Consider the following 21,930-nt stretch of genomic DNA (forward strand, 5'->3'; position numbering starts at 1 on the left):
AAACCTGAACCAAAAGACATAATCTCTCCCAATCTCAATACCAATCATGTCAGAAAATGTGAGCTTTACCTCGCCCCACCTGACAGTGTGTCACACTAAAAGGAAGAGAGTTACATGACTAGTTGGCTTTGATGAATGGCTATATAATATGCATTTTTAACCCTCCATGAATAGTGCTTTAGTTGTATCTTATAAATGTTAAAAATCCAAGAAGGTTTCTTATAGGATGAGATTATTAACCATCCACACAATTCTTTTGTGTCGTTGCTTCATCTCTCGGAAGCAAACCTTCAGAGCTTCTCATATATATAATCCATAATCTTTATCTGATCTCCAGTAATACATTTACAATGCCTTTTGTAAGCTAGTACAATATCAGTCCCACATTCAGTCATCGATAGTTTTTTTGTCTTTCCTCAAGGTGCCCACATAATAATGGTCTGTGCTGTTCACAGGATGTGATGGTGGTAGGAGAACCAACTTTGATGGGAGGCGAATTTGGAGATGAAGATGAAAGGCTTATCACTAGACTAGAAAACACACAGTATGATGCAGCTAATGGAATGGATGACGAAGAAGATTTCAACAACTCACCTGCACTCGGAAACAATAGTCCATGGAACAGCAAATCGGCCACTGCCCAGGACACCAAACCAGAAAACCCAACTCAACAGGCTTCCCAATAGGTCGAAATCGACCAGAGAACTTGATAAGGCATAAGATGTTGAGTTACAGATTATGGCATTGTTACTTTATGGCAGTACAATTATACAAGAGTGTCATCATATCGACCAAGGCATTCAGACAGACAACTGTTTCCTAATGGTATTTGGTAACATATTTTTCACTAACTGTACAAGTTTCCTCATGAATTACTCTGCAGCTTGTGATACGTTATTAACCACAGTATACATTGGTTTCATTGATAGATCCTAGAGATCCATGGGAACAAATAATGTCACTATAAAGCTACAATTCCCCCAAAAAAGTAATACAAAATAACATTTTTAATTTCACATGAATTGCTTTGAATTGCCACCAATAATTGGAAATCATGTTTATTCTTAAATAAGTCTTCGAACTGTATGGTGTACATAGGAAATACAAAGAAGAACACAAGGTTCACCTATCAGAGGTTTGCTGATAACATGCCGATATTGACGTGAGGACGGTCAGTCATGTGGCTTCCCTCAGAGGACAAGTAGAGGAACTCTATGATTGCTTCCACTAGTACAGGGTTTCTCAATTCCGGTCCTCGGGACCCACCTACCAAGACATGACTGGATGTGGGTCCCGAGGACCGGAGTTGAGAAACCCTGTGCTAGTAGGTAATGATAATTCCCATTCTTTTCAATAAAGAGAAAACCATGTCTTGAGGATCAGCCTGGCCCACTAGGGCAAATAAAAGCATACATATAATAAACATCAGAGTACCCCTAAGTAAATTGTCATAGACTGTTTTACATCAAAAGTATAGCATATCTAATGTGTGAGTATGTGAGGGCCTTCCACAGACAGATTTTTTTTTTTACACAACTATTATGACAAAAATGTCACAAAGTATCTCACACGCCATATTTGCCCTATAGTTTTTCCAACCTGGTTAGAACAGTAGGTGGCGCTTAACTGGAGGGGGTGGAGGCTCTGCAGGTCGACAGATTCACTATAATTTACACCAGAATCTGGTGTCATTATAGATTAAACCTACGCCAGGTCAAAGCTGGCATAAAATAGATTTTTTTGCCGCTTGGACTGATAAATTCATTAACAAGCCTGTGCCTGAATAAATTTTGTGCATTTTGGTCTGATTGCCTTTTCCCTAAGACATGCACATAAAAACACCAGTTTTAGTAAATCTGCCCCATAGTATGGTATGTACCTTTTGGAATACAAGCTTTTTTTTTTTTTATTTAAGTCGCCAGGTACATCATATAAATGAACACTTGCAAGGAACAAAGTCGCCGCTTGACATCCAAGAACTGACTCTGCTTTTTTTGGACCGCTGAGGAAATTTCCTGAAAGAACTCAATTGTTTGCCCATTAATAGTGATGTTGGGGCATCCCGGTCTCTGTAGTGTAGTAATTTAATCAGAACGGGTCGTGGAGGCGATCCCGGCGGCAGCAGTCTCGTTGGGACTCGATGCGCCCGCTCCACCGCATAGAGTGGGGAAAGCACCTCATTGCCAAAAACTTCGTTAAGCCAGCTTTCAAAGTAGGGCGTAGGATCTTATCCCTCAACTTTTTCAGGGATCCCCATCTAAGGCGGTTCTCTAGATCGTCATTCTTGGCGATTAATGCTGAGATCTGCTGTTCATGGGTGCAGGATGCCCTGGTTAGAGAGGGCAACTTATCTTCCACCTCACTGACACGGCCCTCCACCCCTACAATTCGTTCATTAACTTTCTGCAAGTCATAGCGAATAAAGAAGAACTCTTGCTTCAGGGACCCCATTTGCTGTTGTAACTCTGTCAGGGCCACTCCACACTGGGTAACTGCCCTGAAGACATCTTTTAAGGTTGGCTCTGTACTCTGGGAGATATGGACCCCTCCTCCTATGCCACAACTGTCTCCTCAGCCCCTACTGCACCAACCTCCATATTGTCATCTTGGGCTCCTCCTGCAGTAGTCTTCTCCTCAGTAGGAATCGCCTCCTCCACCTCCAAATCCTCTGCCATATAAGGCCCCTTCAGCTCTGGCATCTCCTGTGGTGCCCTGGAGTTCACCATACTCTGCGCCGCTGCCGACACACCTCCCGCTCTGCTTTGATTCCTCACAGTGAGGAGCGCTCTGGTGCCATCTTGCGCACCGCGTTCGGCACCTCCCGCCGTCTCACTGCTCTTTTTGGCAGTGCCTCCGGCCATGGGACCCCTCCAGAGGGACACTGGGCTGCAAACGCCGAAATAGAGATGCTGTCGTCAGCCCCAGGAAAGCTCAGATAAGCCCACGGAGCAGGCTTATGGAGTAAGGTGGCGGGAGCTAACTCGCGCTGCTGCTGCTCACATCCCGGTCATCCCCCAGAATACAAGCTTTACATGTTGAGAACCTAAGCAGTGGGATACTCTCTAGATCCTTCAGAAGACAACCCCATTTGGAGGTGACTCTAGATACAATCACTAGTTAATAGGGTTTATTTCTTATGGGTTGTTTGCTACGTCCCCTACAAGACCTTAGTGATGATATGTCCTGCCTGTGTGTACAAGGAAAATGACAGCGATTATAGAATAATAGGTTTTGTATAGATAGTGAGTGTGACTTGAGATGATATTTTTATGGGGCAAGCCAAGAAACCCAAGTCCAATACTCTTTGCTTTCCATTACTCCTCCAAAATGGTATTGGATTCCTTTGTTTCTTAACTGGAGGCAGATCAGCCTAACTTTTTTAAATGTCTTCTTGACATAGGTTTATACCGGTAAAAATTATTCAAAGATGTTGTTCCTAATGATTAAGTACAAGAATTTTTCAGGTGACACCTTGAATTTCTAAGGTATTGTACATTCAGTGTATACTAGGCCAAACTTGATTATTTTAAATTAAATGGCTTGTCCATTTAAAAAAAAAAAGCAAAAACTTTACTTTAATGGACGGTTGGGTTCTCTTATCCAGAAGCTCTATCCATTAGCCAAAATAAGAACAGCTAAAAAGAAGAACACTCCCCAGAGGACCTAGCCTTGCATTACACTGCCAGACCTTTGATTTCATTGGGCATTATGCAATTCTTACTTTACCCTGTGGTGGCGCTGCAGCAGAACTGTACAATTGATTGCCGATTCCTGCACAGATTACAGCTGATTACTTGGAGTCCCCACATTAGAATACTCTGCTATCAGCTTATTTTGGGGGCGCCCTTCTGACAAAAAGCAATGAAAATGCAATTAATGATGGTTCACTTTCTTACATTTTCCTTTGCATACATATAAAGTATCACAGCCTGCAAAGTATTTAAAAAGTAGTCTTGTGTATGAATAGATTTTCTGGGATATGATTCACAATTTTTTTTTTTTTTTACTATTATTTCTGGCCTGTACTGTACATCATGTCGTTCATGTTTTTTTAGTTTTTTTTTTCAACAATGCAATTCATAAATGATTTCTGACATTTTTACAAAGGATGTTTTGCTGGATCAAATACATTTAGAATGTATAAAAAATAAATAAAAATACAAATAAAAAATTCATAATTCCAAAATTTACTACCAGTGCTTACTTCAAACACCCCCACATGGTTACATGCATCTACTGGGCCATTATTGTTTCGCTCATCTCTACCTATGTAGACATTTCTAAGTAACAGTTCTGTTCTATTCATTTGGTTTTGGACCGTGATTATGACAGTATTAACTTACAATAGTTGTAAGTGTGAAACTTTTTGTAATACTGAAGAGTCATTTGTGCTTTAACAAATGGAACATCAACTTCATTTATAACTTTGTATGATCCTGCTCTTGAGACTTTTTTATATATTTCGTTTGTTCATTTCCTTGGTTACAAAATGAATGCAGAATTTTTGATTTCTTGCTGTTTCTTGGTCATATAAAGTTCACATAGATGATTAATGCTCTCTATTATTTAGAGAGGCTCTGCCAAATCTTCTGACATGCCTGTTTTCAGCAGAATTGCATTCTCTGTGAAATAAAATAATTCTGGGACATATTTTATATTTATTGTGCTGTTTCTCTGCTATTCCTCCTATAAATGTGTGCAGAAATTGACCATTGGGTGTTACCATCCAGTTTGTTAATAGGGTGTGTTGCTACACGCTGCCTGACATTTTCAAAATTGGTAGGACAGTGTCAGAGTGTATAATTAGGGTTATGTGGAATGCTAATACCCAGTTTGTCAATGTATTCATACAATTCCAGGAGGAAGGCAGAGGAACAGCATAATGCGGAGTTCTAAGAAAATCATTATTTCACAAGGAATACAAGTATTTACTAAAAAAATGTAAAAATTAAAAAAAAAGAACTCTCAGAAGAGATGACAGCTCCTCTGTAACATCATGATAACAATCGGAAATAAATAAAATCATCAATAACGACCCAAACATTTAAAAAAAAAGCTTTTCGGCAAAATTTCAAAAGCCATGTATCCATTTTCATTTTGTGAGGAATTTATAAAAATCCACAATTTGTGTTTTATTGTATCTCGGTTGGCTTTGTCGCTATTTTTCAAAGTATATTTCTTTTATAAATATTTTGTAAATTCTCTTATGCCATTTTTTTTATTATTATTATTGCAGTGTATTTATGTGGAACTTTATATGTCTAAAATTCTGTTTAATTTTCATATGACCATTTTGAGCACACAGTAATAAGTCAATGTGTTATTATGAGCAAATGTATTTCATGTTATGCTTTGCCAATTTGTGTGCCAATAAACTGTGCTAACATAATTGTTTTGGAGTTTTCAAATTGCCTGATGGATAGTGACAGAAAAATGAGTAGAAGTGCCATGCGAATGTGTACTTTTAGAGGTTATTTCTAGGTTTAACATTCTGTGCTGATTATCTATTTTATATATTTACGGCAGTCATGAATACAAAGCTCCAAATGCACTGCCACATAATATTACATGATAACATTCTGACTTCCTGCAGCCACCACTAGGGGGAGATTAGCAACCTACTGCATCGGTATTATCACTGAATTTGTAGTAAGCTGCAGTTGTTCAGATGGGACAAAAAGAAAAGAATATGAAAATATGCTTTCCTTTTAAATTTATCGCCATTTGTAAGATCTCTTTTTTTTTTTTGTGAGTGAATGGTAATATAGATTTTTAATCTAAAAGGCTGAAAATCCATACAAACATAAATGCATCACGGTTTTCTTGAATTAAAATAAATAAAAACACACTATACACTTAAGGGCTCATGCACACAACTGTATCTATTTTGCGGTCCGCCAAAAATAAGGATGACATCCGTGAGCATATTTTGCGGGACGAAACAGCTGGCCCTTCATAAAACAGCACTATCCTTGTCCGTAATGCGGATAAAAATAGGACATGTTCTATTTTTTTGCGGAACAGAAATATGGACATACGGAAACGGAATGCACACGGAGTAAATTCCGTTTTTTTTGCGGACCCATTTAAGTGAAAAACGGAACGGACACGGAAAGAAAATACGTTTGTGTGCATGAGGCCTAATGAAGTAGTTTTCTTCAATTGTATCTATTCTAGAAAATCTCCTATGAACAAATTTCTGCTGACCTAATAGTTTGCTACAATGTATCAATTTAGCTAAAATGTATCAACTTGGAGTCCATTCTGTTTAGCTCATAAAGTGTTTTCTACATTAGGGTGAATTCACACATGGCAGACTTGTCCCAATTGTTCCAATAATACGAACGGGGCTTGCAGATATCCTGGTGCTGGCCTCTAAAATAGCCCCATTCTTATGAATGAGCTGGTCATGCTCTCTGTCTACTATGTTTAATGTCGCTGACAGGAGTCAGCTCTGCTACAGTATCTGCTGAACTTTGCCAGCCCTGACTTTCTGCTTAATCAACTATGTTTTCAGGCTTTCTGATTTTGTTACTGCAAACTGGTTTCTACTCACATTAGTTATTGCCCATGGATTAACAACCAGATGAGCTGATTAGTGATGGCCTTGCGGTTCGCCCGGCGGTCGGTTTGCGCTGAACTTTGCTCGTTCGCGATTCGCCGAACATGCGAACATATGGCGATATTCGCGCCCGCCATATTCTTTTATGTTGTGAAGAACTTTGACCCATGACACATCCATCAGGTGGTACAGAACAGCCAATTGAGACGTTTCAGCACATGGACACACCCCCTACCTTATAAATAAACCTGATCTGGCCGCCATTTTACATTCTGTGTTTTGCCAGTGTAGGGAGAGGTTGCTGTGTGGAGCAGGGACAGGCTGTTAGGGACACCAAACGCTAGCTAATAGGGCCACAAAAGTCCCTTTAAGGAATGGTATAGGTGTGCTATCGATAGGAGTGCAGTACAGAGGGGTGTAATACACTTATAATATACTTTCTAATATAGAAAGTATATTATAGAGCATTTGTATTGTGCAGCAGTGGTGAGCGGTTCTGCTGCGATACCGCAGCTAGATAGAGGGACAAACACAATTAGAAAAATAATTATAACTGGTGTGATATACCAGTTGCCCCCCAAAAAAAATGATAGAAGCCGGGTGTTATATACCAATAATATAATTTCTATATAGTGCATTTGGGTAGTGCAGCATTTGTTTGCGGTTTTGCTGCGCTCCCTCTGCTACACAGAGTGACAAACGGTATTGGAAAAAATAATTATAACTGGTGTGCACATGCGCGTACGTGAAAATTATATTGCCGATATTTTGCATTGAAAAAAATAATGTTACTGTCTATGTTGTAGGACTATTTGTGCACTTCTAGTAATTATTTCTTGGCTGCAAATATGAGCTGAAGGTTTTTCAGGTTCGCCTGCCATTAAAATGAATGGGACCAGCCGCGAACTTGCGGTTCACGAACATTTGATCGCATTCGCGAACCGTCCCGGCAGATGTTCGTCCATCACTAGAGCTGATCTCCATTCATTACAACCCTGAGGATCCACTGCCATGGGTGTAGGAACCCCAAAAAATCTGGGGGGGACAGCATTTTTGCTCGCCGGGTATATTCTTATTCAATAAATTGCGAGTTGTTTATATCGTTAAATTTTAAGTGTGTGTGTGTGAAACACCCCCCCCCCCCCCCCCCCACACTTACAGCTCTGAAGACTCAGGGGTGCTGGCTGGCTTGGCCTCAGGGGTGCTGGCTAGCTTGGCCGGGCAGAAGGAGTGTGGGAGACTGTGAGGCCTTTTTCTCCAAGCTGCTCCGGATCAGTGCTCTGGGCAGCTGGGCTCCGGGCTGGAAGTGGGCACAATAAGAAAAAAAAAATGTTTCATTACACCTCAGGTCAGACCATCAATCAGACCCCCAATGTTAATCAGACCTCAGCTAACAGCCCCAATAAGATCCCCAATGTTAATAAGACCTCAGATCACACCTCAGCTCAGACCCTAATATGAATGACCCCCAATCAGACCTCAGATAAGAGCCCCATGCCTCATAGCATCCCCCAGTGCCTCTCATCAGCCCCCCAGTGCCTCTCATCAGCCAGTAATAACAGCCCCCACAATCATGTGCCAGTAATAACAGCCCCCCCAATCATGTGCCAGTAATAACAGCCCCCCCAATCATGTGCCAGTAATAACAGACCCCCCCAATCATGTGCCAGTAATAACAGCCCCCCCAATCATGTGCCAGTAATAACAGCCCCCCCCCAATCATGTGCCAGTAATAACAGCCCCCCCAATCATGTGCCAATAATAACAGCCCCCCCAATCATGTGCCAATAATAACAGCCCCCCCAATCATGTGCCAGTAATAACAGCCCCCCCCAATCATGTGCCAGTAATAACAGACCCCACAATCATGTGCCAGTAATAACAGCCCCCCCAATCATGTGCCAGTAATAGCCCCCCCAATCATGTGCCAGTAATAGCCCCCCCAATCATGTGCCAGTAATAGCCCCCCCAATCATGTGCCAGTAATAGCCCCCCCAATCATGTGCCAGTAATAGCCCCCCCAATCATGTGCCAGTAATAGCCCCCCCAAACATGTACCAGTAATAGCCCCCCCAATCAAGTGCCAGTAATAGCCCCCCAATCATGTGCCAGTAATAGCCCCCCAATCAAGTGCCAGTAATAGCCCCCCCAATCATGTGCCAGTAATAGCCCACCAATCAAGTGCCAGTAATAGCCCCCCCCAATCAAGTGCCAGTAATAGCCCCCCCAATCAAGTGCCAGTAATAGCCCCCCAATCAAGTGCCAGTAATATCCCCCCCAATCAAGTGCCAGTAATAGCCCCCCCAATCAAGTGCCAGTAATAGCCCCCCCAATCAAGTGCTAGTAATAGCCCCCCCAATCAATTGCCAGTAATAGCCCCTCCAATCAAGTGCCAGTAATAGCCCCCCCAATAAAGTGCCAGTAATAGCCCCCCAATCAAGTGCCAATAATAGCCCCCCAATCAAGTGCCAGTAATAGCCCCCCCAATCAATTGCCAGTAATAGCCCCCCCAATCAAGTGCCAGTAATAGCCCCCCAATCAAGTGCCAGTAATAGCCCCCCCAATCAAGTGCCAGTAATAGCCCCCCCAATCAAGTGCCAGTAATAGCCCCCCCAATCAAGTGCCAATAATAGCCGCCCCCAATCAAGTGCAAGTAATAGCCCCCCCCCCCCATCATGTGCCAGTAAAACAAAGTATTGTATATATTTAAAAAAAAAAATTAACACTTATACTCACCTCTTTGGAGCGATGCGATGCAGGCCTCATCCGGCCTGTCACTGTGTCCCGACTCCAGCGCTGTACGGCTCAGGCGGCGCGATGACGTTATCGCGCCGCCTATGCCGGCCTCTGATGGGCTGCCGGCCTAGTAGTGCCGGCAGCCTATCAGAGGAACAGGAAAGGGACACACCTCCCTGCCCTGCTCCTCCGCAGCCTTCTGTTTGTATTGCTGTCCTGAGGACGGCGATACAAACAGATCACTATGGAGATGAGCGCTTCGCTTCCACAATGGAAGCGCTCATCTCAGTGCCTGCCCCGCTGCCGCCGCACACATTGCCCCGCTGCCGCAGGGGGGGATTTGACCATACCTGTCCCCCCCGCATTATTTCCTGGGGGGGATCTGCCCCCCCCCCGTCCCCCCCGCTTCCTACGCCCATGTCCACTGCCCAAGTAGGCTTCATGTCAGGAAATGATTTTCTATAGCAAATTTTTCATGTGTGAATTTACCCTAAGGCCTCTTTCACACGGGCGTTGCGGAAAAATGTGCGGGTGCGTTGCGGGAACACGCACGATTTTTCCGCGCGAGTGCAAAACATTGTAATGTGTGATTCACCATGGTAAAAGATCATGTGACGTACCATGTGATGACCGGAGTGACGTCATCACAGGTCCTTGAACTATAATTAATGCTCACCACAGGTCCTATTCAGTAAAAGAGACAGACGGAGATGCCGGGCTCCGCGATCAAGTGGATTAAGGTGAGTTAAATGATTTTTTATTTTTTTTTAACCCCTCCAGCGCTGTTTTACTATGCATTCTGTATTCAGAATGCTATTATTTTCCCTTATAACCATGTTATAAGGGAAAATAATAATGATCGGGTCTCCATCCCGATCGTCTCCTAGCAACCGTGCGTGAAAATCGCACCGCATCCGCACTTGCTTGCGGATGCTTGCGATTTTCACGCAACCCCATTCATTTCTATGGGGCCTGTGTAGTGTACGGGGACTGTAATGCCCGTCACTACAAAAGTGTCACTTGGTGTGCTGTCGTCCCTCCTTAATTATGGGGAAGTTGGTATATGTCATCTTTATAAATTGTCATGTAATGTAATGCTATGTATTTCCCTGTTACTATGACACTTGCATGTACAGGCCTGCTAGGGGTGTCATTCCAGCTTCTAGTCACTAGAGGGAGCTAGAGAGCCCTAGTTTATATAAGGCCCAGACAGGGAAGCAAAAGTCAGTCTAGTCTAGAGCTCAGAAGTTTCTAGAGCCTGAGGAAGCTGAGAGGGAGACAGAGGCAAAGCGCAGAAAAGCAAGAGGTACTCAAGATAACAGAGGAGGTACTTTATAAAGAGAGAACCAAGGATATACGCCAGAGTTAAGGTATTGGGCCTTGGAGAAGATTTTCTATGTCCCAGGATCAGTCAGAAATAGAGTGCAAGCTCCTGTACTGCAAGTCCTGTGTTTCACACTCTGAAGTCACCTTGCTTAATCTGTATTGCCTGCATCGACCGTATTGAAAAATCAACTGTATGCAAAGGAACTGTGCTTCCATTAATGTCTCTATATGGAAACTACTAAAGTTGGAGTTTTGTTTTAACATCACGTGGTTCCTCAGTTATTCCTGCTATCAGCAAACGGCGTGCCACCGTTTAATTGGCACTGGCGTCACGAACATTTTCTACCATCACCTGCCTTTGCAGAGAGTCAGCCGTCTCAGGTTAGTGTCTATTGCACTACTACACCCAGGAACACTATTACACACAACTTGAGTACGCTGCACCTCTCTTTTGGCGTCACGAACAGGATACGCATGCTTTCTAGTGCAAGAAGCGTGAACTTTGTGCCTTATACAGTTGCCCTGTGACCAAAGTGACAAATTGCCTGTTTATTTAAAGTGGACTTTGTGGACTGAAAATCCTACCCAAAGTGTACCTAAAACCGCTAAAAAGCGCGGTGCAGTATAGCGCTACCAAGAGGAAGAAAATCGCCACATTGGAGTGTGGTTTTGTGGACTTTTTACAATCCTGCTTGCTGTCAGTGAATGGACAGCGTTTTGCTAAAGATGGCCACCGGCCGCCTGGAGTAAAGTTTCCCGCGCTGCTGAGGACCTTCGTGGGCGGATCCCTGCAAGGACACAGAGAATCCCGCCCCTCTTCATCATCGCACCGCCGCGGCTTCTTCTACGTCATCGGGTGCTCAGGACGTCCGGAATCTCGCGAGACTTGGCCTGCGCAAGCCCGGCGATACCGGTAAGCACTTGTAACCGGAGGGAAGGGGAGTGTTCCGGCCCCTTTAGTCGCCAGTGGCCACCTCTCAATAGACTACCATGTCAGAGCCAGGAGTGCCTGAGCAGCCGGCCCCGGGAGAGTTCGCGGCTCCTAATCATCCTACAGCCCCCAGCATGATGCCCTTTACCATGCCTTACTATTTCGGGGCCCCATGGTTCCCTCGCTACAGGGGAGAGACCCATACCCTAAGAGACTTTAAAGAAAAGTTGCTGGCACTATTCCGATTGTACCCTATAAATGCCGACCAGCAAATGGAAATCCTGCTGGCACAACTGGAGGGAGCGGCCCGTAGAGAAGTGTTATCCTGGCCTGCTACTGAGCGGAGTACTCTAGAACAGATATTCACCCGCCTCAGAGCCACTTTTGAAACTAGGACTGCCTCAGAGATAAAGATGCACTTCTTTGGCAAGAAACAGAAGTCCGGTGAGTCCCTCCGTGACTATGCCCTATCACTTCAGGAGGCTTTAGGGGCTGTAATTCAGATAGATCCCAAAGAGGCTGATAACCAGGACCAGACCCTGAGGGAACAATTTATCAACGGGGTGTCTAGTGAACAAATAAGGACCCAATTAAAGATGCTGTCCGCCCAGCACCCTAACAGTGCCTTTCTGGACTTTAAAGAACTGGCTATAAAAATTCTGGGGTCCGCAGTATCTCCGGAGTTGAGCACCCCACCTGAGTCATCAGCCTGCAGGCCAAAACCGCTTATCACTAACCGAGCTGAGGCCGGCCAAGCTGTTCAAGTGTCAGCTACCGATACTATTGCCATGCTGACAGAGCAAGTAAATCACCTCACTAAAAGTCTAGAGAAGGTGTGCAGAAAAATAGAGGAATGGGAAAAACCCATAATGACAGAAGAATTCCTGTCACCTCCTAGGCCGTTCCCACCTCCTTACCAAGAGACTCACCCCAGGGATCCTGGGAGGCGCAATAAAGGCCGTAAGCGGCCCGTGTGTACATACTGCAAAAAGCTGGGACACACAGAATCCACGTGCTGGCAGTTAAACGGGCAACCCCTGAGGCTGAGGACCACCCCTCGGGAGGTAGAACACTAGGTCCAGAGGATCCAAATTGGATGCCACGTTATGTAGGATCCCATCCTAAAATCAATATAGAGATCAACGGGGTCCCCTTTGAAGCCCTATTAGATACTGGGTCTCAGGTCACTACTATTCAGCTGCCTGCATTTGAAAAGTTCTGGGACACCAACCAGTTGACCCAACCGCCTGAATCCTGGGTGGAAATTATCGCCAGCAATGGCAAACCAGTAAAGATTCATGGATACTGGGAACCCACCCTGCAGGTGGGAGAAGTAACCCTGCCTCAACAGGGAGTGATCGTAGTACAGGCCGGTGACAGAGGAGGACATCCTGTCATTCTAGGCACCAATGTCTTCAAAAACTGTTATTCAGAAATACTTGCTGTATTACATCAGACTTTGCCCACTGCTTCCTCTGCATCCAGGAGGGTGATTCAAAAGACTATTACTGTGTTAAGTGCCCAGCAGAGGTTTGCTAATGGGAAAGGAGAAATTTGTACTGCCAGGATTAGTGATATTAAGCCTGTGACTTTGCCTCCTAATTCTCAAACTCTTTTATGGTGTCGTGCTGTCCTGGGAGTCCAAGGCCGAGATTATCCAGCCCTGGTGGAACCAATCCAGATGGAGGATTACCCTTATGTGAGAGCTGCCAAGTGCCTGGTGAACGTCTCCCAAGGTAAAGTACCTGTCCGTCTGATTAACCTGAGCAATCATCCTGTTGCGCTTACTAAGCATTGCCGTGTTGCCCAGCTGTCCCAGGTGTCCTTCCAAGACATCATTCGTCTTCCAGTGACAGAAAAGCCGCCAGCTGCAGACAGCGGATGTTCGCCGGTGACCCAGCCACAAGTGCCCTGGTGGGAAGAGCTCCATGTCGGGGACGAGACTACCCCCCAACAACAACAAGAAGGGATTATACAGCTTGTCAAAGAGTACCACCAGGCCTTCAGTAAGCATGCTACGGATTATGGAGAGGTGAGTGCCATACAACACACCATACCTACTGGCTCTCATCCTCCTATCAAGGAGAGATACAGACCCTTACCGCCTACTTCATATCAGACTGTAAAGGAAATGATCCAAGAGATGAAAGACTCTAATGTAATCCGGGACAGCCGTAGTCCGTGGGCTGCACCCCTAGTCCTTGTAAAGAAGAAGGACGGTGGTATCCGTTTCTGTGTGGATTATAGGAAAATTAATCAAATAACCCACAAAGATGCATACCCACTGCCCCGCATTGAGGAGTTGCTAACTGCTCTGGGCTCCTCTGCCTATTTCTCCACATTGGACTTGACCAGTGGCTACTGGCAAGTACCCATGGCCCCTGCAGATAGGGAAAAGACTGCTTTCACCACTCCCATGGGCCTGTTCGAATTCAATTGTATGCCGTTCGGGCTATGTAATGCCCCAGGAACTTTCCAGAGACTAATGGAGCGGTGTTTGGGTCACAGAAACTTCGAAACAGTGCTGCTGTATCTAGATGACGTCATTGTGTACTCAAAAACATATGAGGACCATCTGAAACATTTGGCAGAAGTATTTGAAATCCTTATCAAATATGGCTTGAAGGTAAAGCCATCCAAGTGTCACCTGCTCAAGCCTGCAGTAAGATACCTGGGGCATGTGGTAAGCGGAGAGGGCGTGCAACCTGACCCTGATAAGTTAGCGGCTGTCCGTAATTGGCCGGTTCCTACTACTGTCAAGGAAGTGAGGGGTTTCCTTGGTTTTGCCGGCTACTATAGACGTTTTATCCCCCATTTTGCTCAAATAGCTGATCCTATCCAGGAACTCTTGAGGGGGCAACCCAAGAAAAGTTCTAGAACTCCTGTGCCCATTGAGTGGAATGAGGAAAGAGAGATAGCGTTCCAATTGCTAAATAAGAAACTGACCGAGCCTCCAGTGTTAGGTTATCCAGATTATAGCAAGCCTTTCCATCTTTATACCGATGCTAGCAAGCGAGGCCTGGGAGCTGTGTTAGCCCAAATCCAAGAGGGAAAAGAGAGAGTGATAGCATATGCAAGCCGCTCCCTGAAAGGAGCTGAGAAAAATGACCAGAATTATAGTTCCTTCAAACTAGAGTTCCTGGCATTAGTGTGGGCAGTGACAGAAAAATTCAAGGATTATCTAGCCGCCACCCCGTTCATTGCATTCACGGACAATAACCCTCTAGCACATCTAAATACAGCTAAATTAGGGGCCTTGGAGCAGAGATGGGCCTCTCGCCTTGCCAACTATGATTTCTCTGTAAAGTATCGTGCTGGACGCACTAATGATAATGCTGATGCTTTATCCAGGCTTCCCACAGAGACAGCTCCTGATGATGTACGAGATGCTTGGGAAGATGTAGAGATGCCGGCTTTCTATAACAAATTTGCTCAACAGGACCAGGCTCGAGCTACCCATGGCAGAGCTGCAGTTCCTTCACCCTCCAGTAGGCCTGATCCTAAAGAAGAAAGGTGGGTGAAACTACAGTCTGAAAGTAGAGTGCTGGGTGAGTTGTTGGACTTCATTACTAGTGGCAGAGCCCCTGAGAGGATTCGGCGTAAGAGTGCAGATCCTGAGCTCATCAAACTGTGGAGACAGCGCCATCAACTCTTCATACAAAAGGGCCTGTTACTACGGAGAAGCCTAGACCCAGTGTCCAACGAGAGAGTGCACCAGATTCTCATACCCCGACGAGATGCAGGTATGGTGTTGGAGATGTACCACAATCAATCCGGTCACTTTGGGGTCCAAAAGACTGAGGCTACTATCCGCCAGCGGTTTTACTGGGTGGGCATGAGAGAAGACATGGAGAAGTGGTGTCGGGAGTGTGTAGCCTGTGCCTTAAAACGAAGTGAGCACCATGATCAGAGGGCACCACTGAGACCCATTGTAAGTACCCGTCCTCTTGAACTTGTCGCCATCGACCATGTGAAACTGGAGCCTAGTCGCTCAGGGTATGCTTATGCCATAACTATTATTGACCATTTCACAAAGTTTGTTGTAGCAGTGCCTGTGAGAGACCAGACAGCCAAGACTACAGCCGAAATGTTCTGGAAGCACTTCCTCCTGCCCTATGGATGTCCAGAAAAGATCCTCACCGATCAAGGACCTGCTTTTGAGTCCCATCTGTTCCATGAACTGTGCTGCTTACACAACTGTAAGAAGATCCGGACAACGGCCTACCATCCTCAAGGTAACGGATTATGTGAAAAAATGAATCAGACCTTGATAGAGATGCTGAGGGCCGTGCCTCCTGAGAACAGAGGAGATTGTCCCAGTCTGTTGCCACAGCTCATGTTCACATACAATCATACCATACATTGTTCCACCGGGTATACCCCTTTTTACTTGATGTTTGGGTGCCAAGGGACATTGCCTGCTGATCATTAATTGGACATACACGTACCTGATTGCATTAACCCATTACCTAACACCGACTGGGTTGCTGAACATCAAAGGCGATTGAATACAGCCAAAGCCATTGTTCAGGAGCGTATGGACTATGCTAGGGACCGACAGCAGAGAGACTATGATCAAGCAGCCCATGCAGAACCCTTGACAATAGGGGCTGTGGTATGGTTAAAGAATAACCGCCGTACCAGTAAATTGGACAGTAAGTGGGAGCGATGTCCCTATGTTATCACTGCAATCCCAAATGTTGGAACTCACACTTATGAGATCACCCGGGAAGACAAGGGATCCCAAATTGTACACCGAAACCGGTTGAAGCTCTGCCTGACACCAGAACCTAGTGCCGAGAGTTCTGGATCTGAATATCCTGTGTCAGAGTCAGCAATACAGCCCGAGGATCCTATGCAGGCTGTCAATAATCTAAGGTATGACTCTGATCCCATGCATTGGCTTCTGACATAGTGGTTGAACTTGCCGGCACCTAATGTATCTTCACCTCCAGAAGAGCCGGTTCAAGATGCTCCGGATCCAGTTCCCCCTCTAGTGGATCTAATTGTTCCAGTTGTTCCAGTTGTTCCTGACCAAGATCTCCCTGATGGAGACCCTCCTGTTGCTCCTCTCTCTTCTACCTCGTTGCTAAGGGAAGAGGAGACCCCTGTTTTGAGAAGGTCTACCCGGATGACCAGGGGACGCCCGCCAGTCCGTTTAGGAGACTTTGACTATTCTGGTGGTGTCTCCTCCCAAACAGTTGCCACTGGCAATACCTTACTTGACATTTGTGCGCAAGAATGGACTCCTCCACGTGAGCCCTTGCCTGTGATACACCCACAGGAAACTCCTGGGTAGTTCCGTTTTTATACTGTTTTATCTATTTTGCTGTTCTATTATGGACTTATTCATTGTCATGGACTATCCTGGTTATAATGTTACGCTGTGCCAGGTCAGCGCCCCAGTTCCATTCACTATCCTGAGAGAAGAGAACGACGCCCCTTGTCACTACCCTTCACCTTTGCCAATTGGACCTGATGTGAATGTAAATGCAGATGAATTACATGTATGTATGCCTGCATGTCTCTATTTTCTGTTTCAGGTAGAGATTCCAGTTGGGCGAGCCCTGATGGAGTACGAGGTCGTACTCAGCTTAAAGCAGTGGGGTATGTAGTGTACGGGGACTGTAATGCCCGTCACTACAAAAGTGTCACTTGGTGTGCTGTCGTCCCTCCTTAATTATGGGGAAGTTGGTATATGTCATCTTTATAAATTGTCATGTAATGTAATGCTATGTATTTCCCTGTTACTATGACACTTGCATGTACAGGCCTGCTAGGGGTGTCATTCCAGCTTCTAGTCACTAGAGGGAGCTAGAGAGCCCTAGTTTATATAAGGCCCAGACAGGGAAGCAAAAGTCAGTCTAGTCTAGAGCTCAGAAGTTTCTAGAGCCTGAGGAAGCTGAGAGGGAGACAGAGGCAAAGCGCAGAAAAGCAAGAGGTACTCAAGATAACAGAGGAGGTACTTTATAAAGAGAGAACCAAGGATATACGCCAGAGTTAAGGTATTGGGCCTTGGAGAAGATTTTCTATGTCCCAGGATCAGTCAGAAATAGAGTGCAAGCTCCTGTACTGCAAGTCCTGTGTTTCACACTCTGAAGTCACCTTGCTTAATCTGTATTGCCTGCATCGACCGTATTGAAAAATCAACTGTATGCAAAGGAACTGTGCTTCCATTAATGTCTCTATATGGAAACTACTAAAGTTGGAGTTTTGTTTTAACATCACGTGGTTCCTCAGTTATTCCTGCTATCAGCAAACGGCGTGCCACCGTTTAATTGGCACTGGCGTCACGAACATTTTCTACCATCACCTGCCTTTGCAGAGAGTCAGCCGTCTCAGGTTAGTGTCTATTGCACTACTACACCCAGGAACACTATTACACACAACTTGAGTACGCTGCACCTGCGTTACGTGAAAAACGCACAAAGAGGAGCATGCTGCGATTTTCATGCAACGCAAAAGTGAAGCGTGAAAATCACCACTCGTGTGCACAGCCCCATAGAAATGAATGGGTCGGTATTCAGTGCGGGTGCAATGCGTTCACCTCCCGCATCGCATCCGCGCGAAATACTCGCTCGTGTGAAAGGGGCCTTATAGTAAACTGCATCTAGATGCGAGCAACAATGGACTTTGTTTATCATCCCAGTTTAATACAAACATTTAAACTGTTGCCTATAGCAACTAATCAGCACTGATAAATGAAAGCTCCATGGTTCCATTCTATTAAAGCAAACAAAGATATTGAAAATGGTGAGGAACTGAATGCTAAGTTATGTAGTAGAAAATCACATTTTCATTATACTTTAAGCCATCTTCAGAAAATGACATATTTTAGGGTTAGTTCACATCATTGCTGTAACGTTAAAGATGGAAGTACTGGATTCGGCACATAACTGAGACTAGTGGAGCTGAACAGACTCTACTGACTACAATGAAGTCTGTTCCGTTTCCATTCGGTATCCTGCCTTTTTACCGGACATTTTGTAATTTATTTATTTTTTTACAGAAACTGCTATGGAGGTTCCAATGCAGATGTGAACAAACAAAACCTTACATGTTTGTTTTTTTTACTTTGAGTTTTTCTGGTGTTTATACTACAAACTTATCCTAAAATCTTGCAGTTCTCACACTGACCACTGAGCCCCACACTTTCTGTCACTTCTTAGCAGTTAACACTTGTATATAAAGATGACATAGGACTATACCATTCACAATAGCTGATGGTCTCAGCTTATCTACTCCTCCTCCCTGTAGAAGGTCACAAAACTTTCCTACAATACTCTCCAACAGAAGTCATTGTTTGAATCACTTTTGACTGCTGTTTTTTTATACCCAGCTGTCTGCCATAAAGCAAATGTCTGAATTGCTGTTCACTCATGTTCCCCAGAAGGCATCCACTATGTTTCTTCTCCTCCTACTTCAAGGAAAAATAGACAGGGATGGGGGAGAGCTTGATTTCATAGATTGCTCTGTCTGCAAACAAAACCAGACAAGCTAAACCATCCCCACCAGTAAAGCCCCAACCCTTCATCTAGTCCTAGCTTTAAGAAAAGAACTGACAGCAAATGGATCCCCATTTCTCTGAAGGACTCAGAAGCTTATAGAAAGTTCTATGGTTTCTGCCTTATTCAGTTCTATGATTAGGTTTGCTTTAATATTGCAGTCGTCAGAATGTACTGTAACAAACAGTACTGCGTACATGCTAATTAAGTATATTTTTCGACTGTGTTCTATGTTCTTGTGCCCTCAGTATTACTATTATTTCCAAATAGATCTTATTGTCAGCTCAACCAAAAATCATAATTAGACTAATCAAAAACTAATACTTTATTACTGAAGCCAATTATACCTCCCACGCGGCTTAACCGCCAGTGCAGACTTTTTATTTAAGGACTATAACGTAACGAGTCCAAAGTTACGGGAAATGTGAGACTTGTAAGTGGTAGACGTCTGTCTGCGTTGTTTTCAAGGAGAGAACAATGCCTCCGTCATCTTATGAACCACTGGACCCAGTGAATGGCGCGCCCCCCCCCCCCACCTTGTTATTCTAAGTACGTTGCAGAAATAAAAGGCATTTGCATTTGTCAAAACAGAAAAAAAGCTAAAAATGTTTCCTTGGTGAGTATCACACTGTGAACAAAACCACTTCTTTTCAGACCTAAAAGGTGTTCAATTATGGAGGCGTATTAGTGAGAGAGCGGTAATTGCTCAGCCTGCTCATTGTATAGGACTTGGAGGCACTATTGTTACCACTATATGAATGCACCTGTGTGAGCGAGGGCAACCATAGGTGAGATTTTAGAAGACAGGACACACAGAAATGCTTTTTACATTCCAGTCCTGCAACTTTGTGAACTAAGACTAAAATTAATGCGTGACAGCTTAGATTCTAAAATATAAAAGTAATGTCAGAAGACACTACAATTGTCAGGTTTAATTTAAATCCTGACATGCCTGTTCAGTAGATACTCAGAGTATTCCTAATGAAATGGAGCACCCAGAAGTCATCTGTTACTCCTCCCAGAATTTCTATGTGGACTCTTCCTCCTAGAGATGTATGAATTCTAGTGATGAGATACATAGGCAATATTCATTTTCACGATATTTCGCGAACTTTTCGCATAATATTCACAATAACTTTGCGAATTCTAGAATTCGTGATCTCATCATTATTTTCGCGATTGCGCAAATCGGCACTAATGATTTTTTGCGCAATACGTGCAACTTCACATTTTATCAGGTCTGAGTAGATATTACTGATTGGTGCACTAAGTATTGCTGTGACATCACAGCACTATGTCTGTAGCATGTATGTATGGACAGCAGAGAAACAGTAATTCCTATCACACTACCTAACACCCTGCACTGTACCCTATCACTACACTATATCACTATCTAACCTACACTGACTATCTCCCACTGTCTGTATTATATATATACAGTACAGACCAAAAGTTTGGACACACCTTCTCATTCAAAGAGTTTTGAAGGCATCAAAACTATGAATTAACACATGTGGAATTATAAACATAACAAACAAGTGTGAAACAACTGAAAATATGTCATATTCTAGGTTCTTTAAAGTAGCCACCTTTTGCTTTGATTACTGCTTTGCACACTCTTGGCATTATCTTGATGAGCTTCAAGAGGTAGTCCCCTGAAATGGTTTTCACTTCACAGGTGTGCCCTGTCAGGTTTAATAAGTGGGATTTCTTGCCTTATAAATGGGGTTGGGACCATCAGTTGCGTTGAGGAGAAGTCAGGTGGATACACAGCTGATAGTCCTACTGAATAGACTGTTAGAATTTGTATTATGGCAAGAAAAAAGCAGCTAAGTAAAGAAAAACGAGTGGCCATCATTACTTGGGAAAATTGGGAAAACTTCGAAAGTAAGGGCTATTTGACCATGAAGGAGAGTGATGGGGTGCTGCGCCAGATGACCTGGCCTCCACAGTCACCGGACCTGAGCCCAATCGAGATGGTTTGGGGTGAGCTGGACCGCAGAGTGAAGGCAAAAGGGCCAACAAGTGCTAAGCATCTCTGGGAACTCCTTCAAGACTGTTGGAAGACCATTTCAGGTGACTACCTCTTGAAGCTCATCAAGAGAATGCCAAGAGTGTGCAAAGCAGTAATCAAAGCAAAAGGTGGCTTCTTTGAAGAACCTAGAATATGACATATTTTCAGCTGTTTCACACTTGTTTATTATGTATATAATTCCACATGTGTTAATTCATAGTTTTGATGCCTTCATAGTCATGAAAATAAAGAAAACTCTTTGAATGAGAAGGTGTGTCCAAACTTTTGGTCTGTACTGTATATATATATATGTATATATATATATATATATATATATATATATATATATAATGAGCTAACTAACTATCTAATGTAATTGGATAAGGAATATGATCCAGAGGAAAGCACAGAGCACGGCAATGACACTGCTGTCTCTCTCAGAACTGCAAAAAAACAGCAGAAAATGGCTGCTGGGGAGGTTCTTATATACTAAAGGGGTAGGCAACTTTCCTATTGGTTGCTAGGGATGATGCTAAGCTCAGACAAAGATATTGCAGCCTTCTCATTGGCCCACAAGCAAGAAGGATGAAAAAAAAATCTAGAATATTCGCGATTACGAATATATAGCACTATATTCTACATCTTCGTGAATTCTCAAAGTACCGATATTCGCGATAAAAATTTACGATTAGAATATTCTCGATCAACACTAATGATTGACAACTACCATTGCTCTTAACAATAGGGATCCGTTCCAAACACACTTAAAGGTATGGCCACACATAATGGGTCTGTTGTGAATTTTTTATGATGCAAATGCAGTGACCTGGTTTGAGGTGGCACCAACACTATGTTG

The 21,930-nt window shown here is 44.0% G+C and overlaps 1 protein-coding gene and 1 long non-coding RNA gene across 6 annotated transcripts in view; one reads left to right on the forward strand and one right to left on the reverse strand.

Moving 5' to 3' along the window:
* The window catches only part of LDB2 (LIM domain binding 2), a 405,114-nt gene extending 403,344 nt beyond the window's left edge, over positions 1 to 1,770 (forward strand). For 3 of the 5 annotated variants that reach the window (XM_040419061.1, XM_040419062.1, XM_040419063.1), the window contains one exon: positions 456 to 1,770. In XM_040419061.1, coding sequence (XP_040274995.1) covers positions 456 to 686 — 231 coding nt within the window. In that variant the 3' untranslated portion in view covers positions 687 to 1,770. Of the gene's footprint in view, positions 1 to 421 lie in introns of all 5 variants that reach the window. The other 2 variants (XM_040419064.1, XM_040419066.1) reach the window with 1 other exon arrangement.
* A 2,218-nt stretch (positions 1,771 to 3,988) lies between these two features.
* Positions 3,989 to 11,955, reverse strand: LOC120990325. The gene is made up of 2 exons (XR_005776400.1): positions 11,923 to 11,955; positions 3,989 to 4,622 (listed from the first exon to the last, which is right to left on the reverse strand). It is a non-coding gene; the product is annotated as an uncharacterized LOC120990325 (long non-coding RNA).
* Between the last annotated feature and the right edge of the window lie 9,975 nt (positions 11,956 to 21,930).

Source organism: Bufo bufo, chromosome 2 (assembly GCF_905171765.1).
Source record: "Bufo bufo chromosome 2, aBufBuf1.1, whole genome shotgun sequence".
NCBI lineage: Eukaryota > Metazoa > Chordata > Amphibia > Anura > Bufonidae > Bufo > Bufo bufo.